General features: G+C 39.6%; 1 protein-coding gene across 2 annotated transcripts in view; it reads right to left on the bottom strand.

Moving 5' to 3' along the window:
- Nucleotides 1-5,353: 5,353 nt before the first annotated feature.
- Nucleotides 5,354-14,016, bottom strand: part of PRKG2 (protein kinase cGMP-dependent 2) — a 123,225-nt gene continuing 114,562 nt past the window's right edge. For both annotated transcript variants that reach the window (XM_081505457.1, XM_081505451.1), the window contains exons 18-19: nucleotides 10,004-10,070; nucleotides 5,354-7,797 (exon numbers count right to left, since the gene is read on the bottom strand). In XM_081505457.1, coding sequence (XP_081361583.1) covers nucleotides 7,702-7,797; nucleotides 10,004-10,070 — 163 coding nt within the window. In that variant the 3' untranslated portion in view covers nucleotides 5,354-7,701. The remainder of the gene's footprint in view (nucleotides 7,798-10,003; nucleotides 10,071-14,016) is intronic.

Raw genomic sequence — 14,016 nt, 5'->3', positions numbered from 1 at the left:
TGAAAGTGAAAGAGAAGAGTGAAAAAGTTGGCTTAAAGCTCAACATTCAGAAAACTAAGATCATGGCATCCAGTTCCATCACTTCATGGCAGATAGATGGGGAAACAGTGGAAACAGTGGCTGACTTTATTTTTCTGGGCTCCAAAATCACTGCAGATGGTGACTGCAGCCATGAAATTAAAAGATGCTTACTCCTTGGAAGGAAAGTTGTGACCAACCTAGATAGCATATTAAAAAGCAGAGACATTACTTTGCCAACAAAGATCCGTCTAGTCAAGGCTATGATTTTTCCAGTGGTCATGTATGGATGTGAGAGTTAGACTATAAAGAAAGCTGAGTGCCGAAGAATTGATGCTTTTGAATTGTGGTGTTGGAGAAGACTCTTGAGAGTCCCTTGGACTGCAAGAAGATTCAACCAGTCTATTCTAAAGGAAATCAGTCTTGGGTGTTCATTGGAAGGACTGTTGTTGAAGCTGAAACTCCAATAGTTCAGCCACCTGATGCGAAGAGCTGACTCATTGGAAAAGACCCTCATGCTGGGCAAGATTGAGGGCAAGAGAAGGGGACGACAGAGGATGAGATGGCTGGATGGCATCATTGACTCGATGGACATGGGTTTGGGTGGACTCAGGGAGTTGGTGATGGACAGGGAGGCCCGGCGTGCTGTGGTTCATGGGGTTGCAAAGAGTCGGACATGACTGAGTGACTGAACTGAACTGAACTGAACTGCTGCTGCTGCTGCTGCTAAGTCGCTTTAGTCGTGTCCGACTCTGTGCGACCCCATAGACAGCAGCCCACCAGGCTCCGCCATCCCTGGGATTCTCTGGGCAAGAACACTGGAGTGGGTTGCCATTTCCTTCTCCAGTGCATGAAAGGGAAAAGTGAAAGTGAAGTCGCACAGTCGTGTCCGACTCTTAGCGACCCCATGGACTGTAGCCTACCAGGCTCCTCCGTCCATGGGATTTTTCCAGGCAAGAGTACTGGAGTGGGGTGCCATTGCCTTCTCTGGAACTGAACTGAGGTATACCTTAATATTTTCACTCTTCTTACCCTGTTCGGCCTACTTGGTTTCCAGGATTGATGCATTGCCAATATTCTTACTTGAGCTCATCATATTTTCTTCTGCTTCTTATTTTCTTTTCCTTTTTTAAAAAAATAAATTTATTATTTATTTTTGGCTGAACTGGGTTTTTGTTGCTGCACATGGGCTTTCTCTAGTTGCTGTGAGTGGGGTCTACTCTCTAGTTGTGGTGCAAGGGCCTCTCATTTTGGTGGCTTCTCTTGTTGCCGAGCACGGGCTCTAGGCATGGGCTTCCATAGTTTTGGCGTACAGGCTTAGTCATCCTGTGGCATGTAGAATCTTCCCAGACCAGGGATCAAACTCATATCCCCTGCATTGGCAAGTGGATTCTTAACCACTGGACCACCAGGGAAGTCCTGCTTCTTATTTTCTTAATGCATGTCCACTTGGTTTTTTTCCTGAGGAAGTTAATATTTATCAAAAACAAATTTCTTGCTATTTTTATTATACCATTTTAAATTCATAACAAACAATTAAATAAACAAAAATATTTTGGTTTTATGCTTTCCAAAACTGAAAACGCTCCAGCTCAAACTCAGTGTAGAGCTTGTCTAAACTGCCAGAGACAAACTGCTATTGCTGGTTTCAGGTGAGTCATGTGGCCTGTGCTCTGCATACACTGATAAGTGAAAAAGAGTTGAAAGACAGGAAGCAAATCTTATTAGTTAAAGATTCTAAATATATTACATAAGAAAAAGAATAAAAATAAGAATAATGATATATATAGGTTTGAAATGGAGTGACTTTGTACTGTGTTAATTTAGCTAAGCCAGAAATATATTCCCCAGATTTCCCTTCTCTATGCAGTTTTGCATCTGGCTTTGCCACAAGAGACTTCTGCATGTATCTGTGAGACACCTGAAATGTCAGTGAGTAGCAGTCATATTTATAGGCTAGAGATCGGTGCAAGACCAGGCACAGTTGCACCTCGTGCACATTTTGGTTGATATACTGGCTCACATTGGTGGTGAAGGGCAGTAGCCAGGCTGGTGGTTCCTCCAATTCCAGCCAAATTGCTCCTTTGGCATCTGCCAATGCTGAGCCAGGTATATAAAAGTGTCAGCTTATCCTACAAGCCACCCGTATGGCCAAGACTGGCAACCTTGAAAGACAGACGCAGATTCTCATCTGTCTTTACGTGTCTGGTTTGCCAGTTCGTTTTCTCATGTCTGCTTTGTTCTTGTTGCCCTACTTGATGTCTGTCTTTCCTTCCCAACCTAGTGGTTTAATTCCACACACGCATTTCTTATCTCACCGTTTCTACAGGTCCCAAATCTGAGAGTTGCTTCTCTGGCTCATTTGGCTCATGGACTCTCACTAGGCCTTGACCAAGTACTCGCTAAGGTTATATTTTCATCCAGAGGCTCAACCAAAGGAGAATCTACATGCAGTTGTTGGCAGGATTCGGTTCATCACAGGTTGTGGGACTGGGGGCCTCATTTCCTTATTTGCTGTTGGCCAGTGGTTTCCTTAGTTATTTGCCACTTGACTTCCTCCATAGAGAAGTTCATGTCATGGCAGCTGGCTTCCACCGGAGCAAGCAAATGAGAGAGAAAGCGAAGGTGGGCAGGACAGAAGCAGATTCACTTTGCAACATAATCTCAGAAGTGACTCCCCATCACTTTTATTCTATTTGTAGGATGCAACTAGATTCAGTCAATATTCAAGGGAAGGTGATTATAAAGGGCATGAACACCGTAAGCTGGAATCATTGAAAGGCATCTCTCTTTTTCTGTTGTTGTTTTTAAATATTCATTTATTCATTTGTGTCTTATTCATTTATTCACTTGTTGTGGCACACAAGATCTGCAATCTTCCCGGTGATATGTGGTATCTGTTAGTTGTGGTTGTGGGATCTAGTTCCCTGACCAGATATTAAACCTGGGCCCGCAGCATTGGGAACACAGAGTCTCAGCCACTGGATCACCAGGGAGGTCCCTGGAAAGCCCCTTTGAGGCTGACCACCAAGCCTTTCAAATAGGCAAAAGGCTTTCTCAATATCTTAAGCACGTACTATACACATCTTCTATTTTTTAAAAATAGAACTTCTAAGCATCATTATTTCCATAACGTCTTCACAGAGAAGATTTGTGAGTGTAGCTTTTGCCTAATGGAGTGGATCATGAATTCATACATAGGAAACGCACCAAGTTTTTAAACAAAACATAACAGCTTGGAGTAAAGAAAGAGAGACAAATTGAAAAAAGCGTCTCTATCATCAAACATGTACAGTCAGGAAACAGGCTAAGAAGTCTGCTCAGTGGCAAATACCAGCCATATCTTATAGGAAAAAAAGAAGGTAACTCAGAGGCAAAACCAAGATTCTACAAGGTGGAGCCAAGAGCTATGGCAAACAGCTCACAGGGAGTGGGACTGAGCCCTAAGCAGTGAAATGGTAACATGCATCAGACTAAATTTCAGAATTCTATGGATGGCTATGTGCCTCTAATTGTCTCGCTCTTGGAATGCAAGGATCTGTTGTGGTTATCCTTTGGTTGTCTCACCATTCAGCACTGTGAGTGTGAGAATAGATGTCTTGTTAACTTAGGTCACAGGTGTTTTGACCTAAAAGAATATATACAAGGAATCACCTCTGAGGTGTCTTAATCCACACCTGAATGGAACTTAGATGACAAGATTCCAGACCTTGAGTTTGAGTCTGATGTCATGAGATGATCTGTTTATCGAGGCTCTTGAGAGGGAATGAATTGATTTTGCACAAGGTAGTAATATAAGTAGCCTGTGGCCAGACAGCGGGTTGTGGTGGTTTTGAAACTTTCTTGCAAATTCTTTGAAACTCTCATTAAGAAATGGAGCCTCTGTTCCCTCCCCACAAATTGCGTGGGCTTGTGCTTCCACCCATAGAATATGGCAGAAGTGATGTGATGTGACTCCAATGCTGGCTTACAGAGTTTAGTGTTGCTTCTCCTTGTTGGCTGAAACACTCGTTTTCAAAGCCCCACAAAAAGAGTCTGACTACTCTAATGATGTCATAATGTGAGGAATCCAAACTATGTTGAGGATTGCGTGTAGGCATGCTGGACAGCAGTCCTAGTCTTTGAGTAGTCCCAGCCTGGGCTCCAGATACAGGAGTGAACAAGGCTTCAGGTAATTCTAGCTCTCATCCACTGCGTCATCCCAGTCTTTGAAACTTTCCACCTGATGTCCCAGATACTGTGGTGCAGAGACAAGCCGTCTTTGCCATGTGCTGTCCAAATTCCTGACCCACAGAATCTAGAAGAAGAATCCAAGCAACTAAGAAGTGAGTGAGTGGAAGTCACTCAGTTGTCTCCAACTCTTTGAGACCCCATGGACTATAGCCTGCCAGGCTCCTCTGTCCATGGAATTCTCCAGACCAGAGTACTGAAGTGGGTGGCTATTCCCATATCCAGGGGATCTTCCCAATCCAGGGGTTGAACCCAGGTCTCCAACACTGCAGGTGGATTCTTTACAATCTGAGCCACCAGGGAAGCTCAATTAAGAAGTTGTGGGTGAATTTGTTATATTATTATAGCAACTGGAACTAAGCCATGCAAAACTATCACAGCTAAATTGAAAATTAAAGGCATATTTGAGGCCAATATTTAGCTTTCAAGCCAATTAATAATCAGTATTTTTATAATTATTTTAGAATCTTGTGTGAATGAAATAATGATGTAAATACTCCTAGTGTAATACTTGGCAATAAAAAACAAGAGTTTATTATTATACCAAAAGATATATATGTATATATTTATTTCCAAATGGTTATTATCAATGACCTACGAGTAATAATATTCTGGCCCAATGTTCCAAAACTTTAAATGTACCACCTCTAAGTTATAGATGAATAAATACATGGTTTGTTATTCAAGGTCACACATATCTGGGAAGAGCAGGGATTCAAACCCATAGTATTTTACTCCAAATCGTTTCCTTTTCATCACAACACTCTCCCCACCCCAGACATTTTAATATTTAGAGAAAATAGGAAATTATCATTGTGAAAAGCTGACTCCACAGAGAAGAGGCTCAAGAATGAAAAATCAACTTTGTACCCAGAAAAGACAGATTAGGAATGATTTAATGATTAGGAATACAAAGGATCTGTATATAGGGGAATAATTTTCTGTATTTTCTAAGAATACCTACATATCTAATTTATAAAAAGTTAAAATTTAGAAACTTAGGTGAGCAGTGAGCTCTTAATAAGCACTTCATTTTGGTGAGGATTAACTCTTCATATGCACTAAAGCTTAACTATCTTTACTTCATGATTTAAAAGAAAAAGAAAAGACTGACATTGTATTTAATTGATACAGTTGTGCATACAGATACCGATGATACACAAAGGTCAGGACATAATGGTTATTAAGGCCCCTTTAATTCTAACAGAGATAGTAACAGTAGTTTCCATCTATGCAGCATTGATTATTTCATTGAAATTGGTAAAGGACTCTCTATCAACTTACTCCCCAAAACAGGCCCCTAAAATAGGTATTATTTTACTGTTCCTTTTTCTACAGGTGAGAAAGCTGGTACTCAAAAAAGTGAAGTCATTTTCCCAAGGTCATCCAGCTACAAAATAGAATTGGGATTGTATTATGGTTAGGTCTCTCATTTCTTCATCTTTATAAAGTACTCTAAAGGAAACCCAATAAAATCACATGTGGAGATTATATAATGACATGGCCAGTCATAGCCAAAGTAAACTTGTAGTACTCTAAGTTGGTTTTTACTTGTATATATGTAAGTTGTTTTTGAATTACAACTACTGACCACCTTTGAGAAAACCATTGCTAATATAACTGTACAGTTCTAATATTAACCTAATACATAAATTTCCTACATTTATAGGTGGGTAATTGAAAAATATGTACATGGAAAACATACAGTGCTTACAAACCAAATGCAAATAAAACTCTTTAAAAAATCTTAGAAATTCGTTAAGCGGGTTACGTCGATCCTATTAAAAATGCTTCATCTATGTACAATACAACTTTAAAAATACTACTCTAGGAAACAAAAATTCTTTGGTTCAGCAAAAAGATTCTAAATGTGGAAATATAATTTGTTAAGGATGCACCTTCTTGGGTGGGGCCTCACTCATCTGTTTTAACACTTCAGAAAGCAGATAACTGATTCTCCGAATGCTGAAAATATGGGTGGAGTGTGGGTAGAAGTTGTTTTTCCTATGGAACATCAGCATATGGAAATATAACCAGGAGCTTGAATAATGCAGGAGCTTCATTAATGGAACTTTTTAACACAGAAGAAATGTTATTTTTACTCTGCTAGATCAGAAAGGTGGAAAGTCAGCTTCCTATCCATTTGGAAAGGAGGGTAGGAGAATAATCATGACTGATACATAAAAACATTCTACTAGCAAAGTTCTTAGGCACTGGCATTCAATGCTATTGAAACAAATCTACCCATCATTTGGAAGACTACAGAGGAGACAGGAGGGGACTTGATGTCGGGTGTCCTTCTTACTGGGCATTACTTCTCAAGCGGCTGGCCTGCCTTAAACATCTAAAATTATAAACAGTCTCATGACTCACACATCTTTTTCAAAAATTATTAATGCAACAGTGATTTTGGTTTGCATCAATATTTGCCAATGGGATTTTCATTAAAAATTAACTGTGTTTATTCTATACTCTTGGTTTATTAATAGCAACAGTCACAGAACTGGCCTAAATATCTCAGAGTCTCAAAGAGTCAACATTTTGACCTTTTGGAAGTTTTTCTCCTCCACAGGTAAGGGGAAGGAAAAGCCTTCACAATATAGTTTCTGCGTGTTTTCTAAATTGATTGTGAAAATATTTAATATGTAAGATAAAACTTTTCCAAAGGCCCATCAATTAACCACACGTTACAACCACCTTTCACAAGACTTTTGCAAAGTCTCTGAGGTACCACAGCTGGTCACAGGAAAATAAAAAATATTTTTTGCTTTGTTTATTTTTTTCTAAGTTCTCCAATACAATATAATTACCTGGAAGGAAGAATTAACTCATTTATGTTAGGAAGTGGTACCAAGGACTAATATTCAAATTTGCCTTTCCCCAGACTAGTTTCAGAAGCATATTAATTTATTTCTAGGTTGAATGCAGGTAAAAATCAAGAATTTCTATTGACTACCAAGTTTCCTGCAAACCACAATTTCAAGATGCCATGATGCTTATGTGAGGTTGTTGAGAAAGGGAAATTTTCCAAAATTAACCCTTGTTCTTCTTTCTATTTGAATGACTTAGTTGCTCAAGGACAATACATTTTTTAAACCTTACTAGGACTTAAATGAGACAAGAATGATAAGGACGGAGCAATAGACTGCAGAGAAGATGATGTCCTTTAACAAAAATGGTTCTGACTTCGAAGAGGAGACTAAGACAGCCTTCAACATTTGAGAAAAGCAAAGAATGGAACACATGAATAATTCACAGCATCTAAATGAAACGTTATGATTCAGAACCACCTCTGCACCCACTCTCTCCCACCCCCAGATCATGGGCAGGGATTTCTTTTCTCTAATGGTCTTCCAAAAGATAGTGTCAAACTCCAAAGAGAAATGGTCAGTGTTGAATTGCTAAGACTTCTAGTCCTCTTGATTCTGTAGGCAGTGATCATCGTTTCTTCTCTCAGAAGTCTTTATCCCAGCCTGACAGCTCATCTGGAGGCACCCCCCTTTCAGGAGGATACTTGTCAAAGTAGCTGTGATCTGTGGGTCCACTGAGCTAGTAGAGAAAAGATGAAACCAAAGGTGAGGATAATGTTGACAAAGCATGCTAGAACATATGGGAATGCTCTCTGTATCTGAACACTGATTTTTATACTGCAGCCACTTGTAAGGTACGTATCAGGAAAAGATGACCAGTTATCAGTTTTGAATCACACTCTCAACATCATGATATCTCCCTTTTAGAACAAATGGATCAGATGACAGAACTACCTTTGATAGGAGCTACCTGGCCTGAGAAGTTATTTCTGAAAGAAAAGGTGAAAAAATGATGTCTTTATTTTTCAAACTGGAAAATATTTTAAAAGGAAATTTTTTTTTAAATGGGCCAGAATCCTTCTTTCACTTTGTATGCTTCTCATCAATCAAAATTTCATATGGTTAATTGACCCATATAAAGTCTCCAGAAGTTCAAACAGTGGGAAAATTCAAAATGTTAGTTTTGAATGACTTTGTTGAAACAATTAAATGACTCTGGTGTTCAGTTATTTATTCTGTAAATCAAGTGGTTTCCAATTTTTAGTCTTCAAACAATTTTCATTAGTATCTAATTGAATTATCAGCTGGTATATAACTGAAAAATACTATTTATAATCCATCATAATGAGTTTTGGGAGAGACAAGGAGATTACTCAGGTGTTCAAAGTGACATTTTTATTACAAAACCCTTCACTCTCGTTTATTTATTTACGTGAACACAACTATTAGCATGTTCATCTATTGGACTGGCCAAAACGTTCGTTTGGGTTTTCTGGAAGATGGTATGGAAAAACCTGAATGAACTTTTTGACCAACTCAATATATAAAAATAATTTTTAAGAGAAATAGTATTGATATAGAATCCGGTTCCACTTTTTAATAAATAATATTTATCCTCAAGTACATTAAATAATTTCTTTTCAAAGCATTTTGTTTATTACTTCAAAATTTATAATGTATTTATATTGTTTGATACTGCATCTTACAAAAATGTAATTATAACTGAATCCAGAAGAAATAACTGTTTTGCCAGACAAATCTTTACTCTCACAAAAATTTTAAATTAAAAAAAATTAAAATTTAAAGTCTTTAAAGGATGAGCAATAGAAGGCTTTCCAGCATAAAAACTTTTTTTTACATTAGGATAAAATTTTATAAGAAAAATATAATGGAAATATGGAGATAGGCATTCAGAGAGAAAAGGAATGATATAATATTTCTGTCTGTATTTTAAAATTATTTAAAAAATAATTATTTCTGTCCAAAAAGCAACACATGGGGACTGAGCACTGGAAATGTAGCTAGTCGGAATTAAGATGTGATGAGAAGTGGAAAATTCACTTCAGATTTTTGAATAATTTAGAAACATCTCATTAGTATTTTGTCTTGGTTACAATTTGAAATGTAACATGTAAGGGCTTCCCTGGTGCTACCAAGGGCTTCCCTGGTGGCTCAGCTGGTAAAGAATCTGCCTGCAATGCGGGAGACCTGGGTTCAATCCCTGGGTTGGGAAGATCCCCTGGATATGGGAATGGCTACCCACTCCAGTACTCTAGCCTGGAGAATTCCATGGACTGTATAGTCCATGGGGTCACAGAGAGTCAGACATGACTGAGAGATTTTCACTTTCATTTTCACATGTTGAAATAATAATCCTTAATGTAGTACAATAATTAAAATTAATTTCACCTATTTCTTTTAACGCTTTTAAATATGGCTACTGGAAGATTTTAAATTGCATATAGGTTCATATTATATTTCTAGAACCATCTTTCAGCCTGACTGACACTGGTGACCTTGGGACTTAGAAATGAAAGTGTTAGTCACTCAGTTGTGTCCAACTCTTTTTGACTCCATAGACTACACAGCCCACCAGCCTACTCTGTTCATGGAATTCTCCAGGCAAGACTATTGGAGTGAGTAGCCATTCCCTTCTCCAGGAGATCTTCCTGACCCAGGGATCCAATCTTGTCTCCTTCATTACTTAGATTCACATGTAATGCTTCCTAAGAGTTGAGCTAAGGTCCATTGAACAGGTAATAGAATCATATTCGCATAGAATCACAACTGCAATGACATTTTTACTTAAATTTAAAAACTTAAAATTTTTAAGATCTATTATGCACACACACTCGAGTGTGCACACATGATCACACACTTAAAATCTGTTTACAAAAACAAATACCTAACAAAAAATCAAGAGAATAATATAGTAGCTACCATACCTCTCTTTGTAAAGGTGATGGAAGATTCCGTGCTTTCAGTCCCTCCCAATTAAAACCATTTAACCACCTGAGAAATGAGAAAAGCACAGAGGAATATTACTGATTTGATACACTATTAGCATGTCATGTTATCTGTCAACCCATTCTGTTGCCTGCTTCCTGCCTGCAACAGTATAGCTGCAAGTGATCAGAGAGAAATACTCACTGTGCGCGCGCACGCACACACACACACACACACACACACACGCGCGCGCGCGCGCGCGCGCGCGTACCTCACATTAAATCCATGCCCACCACCTTCCGGGGAGGGGGCTTTAATCTCTCCAGCAGTCAGTCTAGATCTCCCTGTTTTTCCACTCATTGCCACACCCTCTTAGACTCATAATTCATTCTTTGTCCTCTCTCCTCAAACTTCCAGAACCTCCTCTCCATCCTTATTCCCAAATGATAGCCTGGCTTCCCAGTTCACGAAGAAAATTGGAGCAGAAAAGGGAACTCCTACAATTTTTCACCAGCATCATGCTGCATGCAAGTTCAGGAGCTGTCATGTCTGACTCTTTGCCACCCCAAGGGCTGTAGCCTGCCGGGCTTCCTCTGTCCATGAGATGTTTCAGGCAAGAATACTGGAGTGGGTTGCCATTTTCTTCTCCAGTACCTGCCTATGTACCCACATCTGTGTGTTTCCTTCTCTCCTGTGCCATGAATGCACTGCCTTTGCTTCCAGTTGAGGTCAGCTCCTCTACTGTGTACTTGATCCTGTAGACATTCTCTATTCAAACATGCTCCTTAAAATCTCACCTCTCCTGAATCTTCTCTCCTGCTACATTCAGATCAGTGTGGAAACAATGAAATTCTTGCAACCACAAAGCACTCTCCCTTTACCTGAACTTTTCTCCAACTCTCACTCCAGTTCTCTCTTCTCATTGGAAGAAAACTTGAAAGAGTAACCTAATCACTGTATCAACTGCTGACAAAAAAAATTGCTGCCTGCTATTCCAGTAAACACTGAATGTTGCCTGCACTGAAGCCATCAGCCACTGTAGCCACCTGGCAAGTAATTTGGGGTGGAAAAAAACATAATATTGGCACTAGATAGTTAAGATATATATTTAAAGAATAGTTTCAAGGTGCCCAGACTCTGGCATCTTCTCATATATAGAAAAGCAGTAAAATCATTGACTTGCAATGTCTTTTATTCGTGATTAGCAGTAAATGCTTTTTCTCTCTTTTTTAAATTGAAGTATAGTTGCCGTACAGTATTATGTTACAGATGTACAATATAGTGATTCACAGCTTTGAAAGGTTATACTCCATTTATAGTTATTACAAAATTGGCTATATTTCCTGTGTTGTACAATATATCCTTGTAGCTTGTTCTTTACCTAATATCTAACAGTTTGTAGGTCAACTCTTACTCCTCTACCCCTATATTGTCCTACTCTGTTTCAGCAATAATCTTCTGATGTCCTACTATATGCTTTTCTCTTAAGCAAAAACTCCTATATATCCCAGCTTCTCCCTTACCTCTCTGGAGTAGTTTCTCAGAGATAGCTCAGAGGCTACCTCCCAGGCTATCATTCTCAGTAAGGTCTTTGAATAAAACCTAACTTGCAACTTTTAGGTTGTGTGTTTTGCTTCAGTCAACACTACCCATTTTCTCCTGGGCACACTTCAGTCAGATTTCACTCCATGAAATTGCCTAGATTCTCAGTTTTAACCTCACCGCTAGCAGCATTTGCCTCAGCTCATCACTCACACTTACCGATCACTCACAATTACCCACACACTTCCTTTGCTTGGCTCCAGAGACATACTCTTGTTCTGGCTTGCTTCCTACCTTCCTGAGTCCTTTTTCTCATTTTCCACTGCTATTTCCATATGAAGTTGGTGTGCTCTGGAGCTCAGTCACTGCACCTGTTCATTTTTAAACTACCCTCAGTTCAGTCGCTCAGTCATGTCTGACTCTTTGCGACCCCATGAACCGCAGCATGCCAGGCCTCCCTGTCCATCACCAACTCCCTGAGTCCACCCAAACCCATGTCCATCGAGTCGGTGATGCTATCCAGCCATCTCATACTCTGTCGTCCCCTTCTCCTCCTGCCCTCAATCTTTCCTAGCATCAGGGTCTTTTCCAATGAGTCAACTCTTCGCATCAGGTGGCCAAAGTATTGGAGTTTCAGCTTCAACATCACTCCTTCCAATGAACACCCAGGACTGATCTCCCCTAGGATGGACTGGTTGGATCTCCTTGCAGTCCAAGGGACTCTCAAGAGTCTTCTCCAACACCACAGTTCAAAAGCATCAATTCTTCGGTGCTCAGCTTTCTTTATAGTCCAACTCTCACATCCATACATGACCACTGGTAAAACCATAGCCTTGACTAGATGGACCTTTGTTGGCAAAGTAATGTCTCTGTTTTTTAATATGCTACCTAGGTTGGTCATAACTTTCCTTCCAAGGAGTAAGTGTCTTTTAATTTCATGGCTGTAGTCACCATCTGCAGTGATTTTGGAGCCCCAAAAAATTAAGTCAGCCACTGTTTCCACTGTTTCCCCATCTATCTGCCATGAAGTGATGGGACCAGATGCCATGATCTTAGTTTTCTGAATGTTGAGCTTTAAGCCAACTTTTTCACTCTCTCCTTTCACTTTCATCAAGAGGCTCTTTAGTTCTTCTTCACTTCTGCCATAAGGGTGGTGTCATCTGCATATCTGAGGTTATTGATATTTCTCCCGGCAATCTTCATTCCAGCTGGTGCTTCATCCAGCCCAGCGTTTCTCATGATGTACTCTGCATAGAAGTTAAATAAGTAGGGTGACAATATACAGCCTTGACGTACTCCTTTCCCTATTTGGAACCAGTCTGTTGTTCCATGTCCAGTTCTAACTGTTGCTTCCTGACCTGCATACAGGTTTCTCAAGAGGCAGGTCAGGTGGTCTGGTATTCCCATCTCTTTCAGGATTTTCACAGTTTATTGTGATCCACACAAAGGCTTTGGCATAGTCAATAAAGCAGAAATAGATGTTTTTCTGGAACTCTCTTGCTTTTTCGATGATCCATCGGATGTTGGCAATTTGATCTCTGGTTCCTCTGACTTTTCTAAAACCAGTTTGAATATCTGGAAGTTCATGGTTCACGTATTGCTGAGGCCTGGCTTGGACAATTTTAAGCATTACTTTACTAGCGTGTGAGATGAGTGCAATTGTGCAGTAGTTTGAGTTTTGTTTGGCATTGCCTTTCTTTGAGATTGGAATGAAAACTGACCTCTTCCAGTCCTGTGGCCACTGCTAAGTTTTCCATATTTGCTGGCATATAGAGTGTAGCACTTTTACAGCATCATCTTTCAGCATTTGAAATAGCTCAACTGGAATTCCATCACCTCCACTAGCTTTGTTCATATTGATGCTGCCTAAGGCCCACTTGACTTCACATTCCAGGATGTCTGGCTCTAGGAGAGTGATCATACCATCATGATTGTCTGGGTCGTGAAGATCGTTTTTGTACAATTCTTCTGTGTATTCTTGCCACCTCTTCTTAATATCTTCTGCTTCGGTTAGGTCCCTACTATTTTGTCCTTTATTGAGCCCATCTTTGCATGAAATGTTCCCTTGGTATCTCTAATTTTCTTGAAGATATCTCTAGTCTTTCCCATTCTATCGTTTTCCTCTATTTCTTTGCATTGATCGCTAAGGAAGGCTTTCTTATCTCTCCTTGCTATTCTTTGGAACTCTGCATTCAAATGGGTATATCTTTCCTTTTCTCCTTTGCTTTTCGCTTCCATCCTTTTCAGGGCTATTTCTAAGGCCTCCTCAGACAGTCATTTTGCTTTTTTGCATTTCTTTTTCTTGGGGATGGTCTTGATTCCTGTCTCTTGTACAATCACTTCGTAGGTAATCTCATTCAGTCTTATGGCTTTAAATAGCGTGTATAAACTGATTACTCTCAAATTTCTATTTCCATTCAAGATCTCCCCACCCCATTGCTTTATAGACTAATATCCATAACTGCCATTC

The sequence above is a fragment of the Giraffa tippelskirchi genome, chromosome 1 (genome assembly GCF_054371585.1).
Source record: "Giraffa tippelskirchi isolate mGirTip1 chromosome 1, T2T-mGirTip1v1.2.pri, whole genome shotgun sequence".
Taxonomy (NCBI): Eukaryota; Metazoa; Chordata; class Mammalia; order Artiodactyla; family Giraffidae; genus Giraffa; species Giraffa tippelskirchi.
This window is presented reverse-complemented; position numbering and strand designations above follow the sequence as displayed.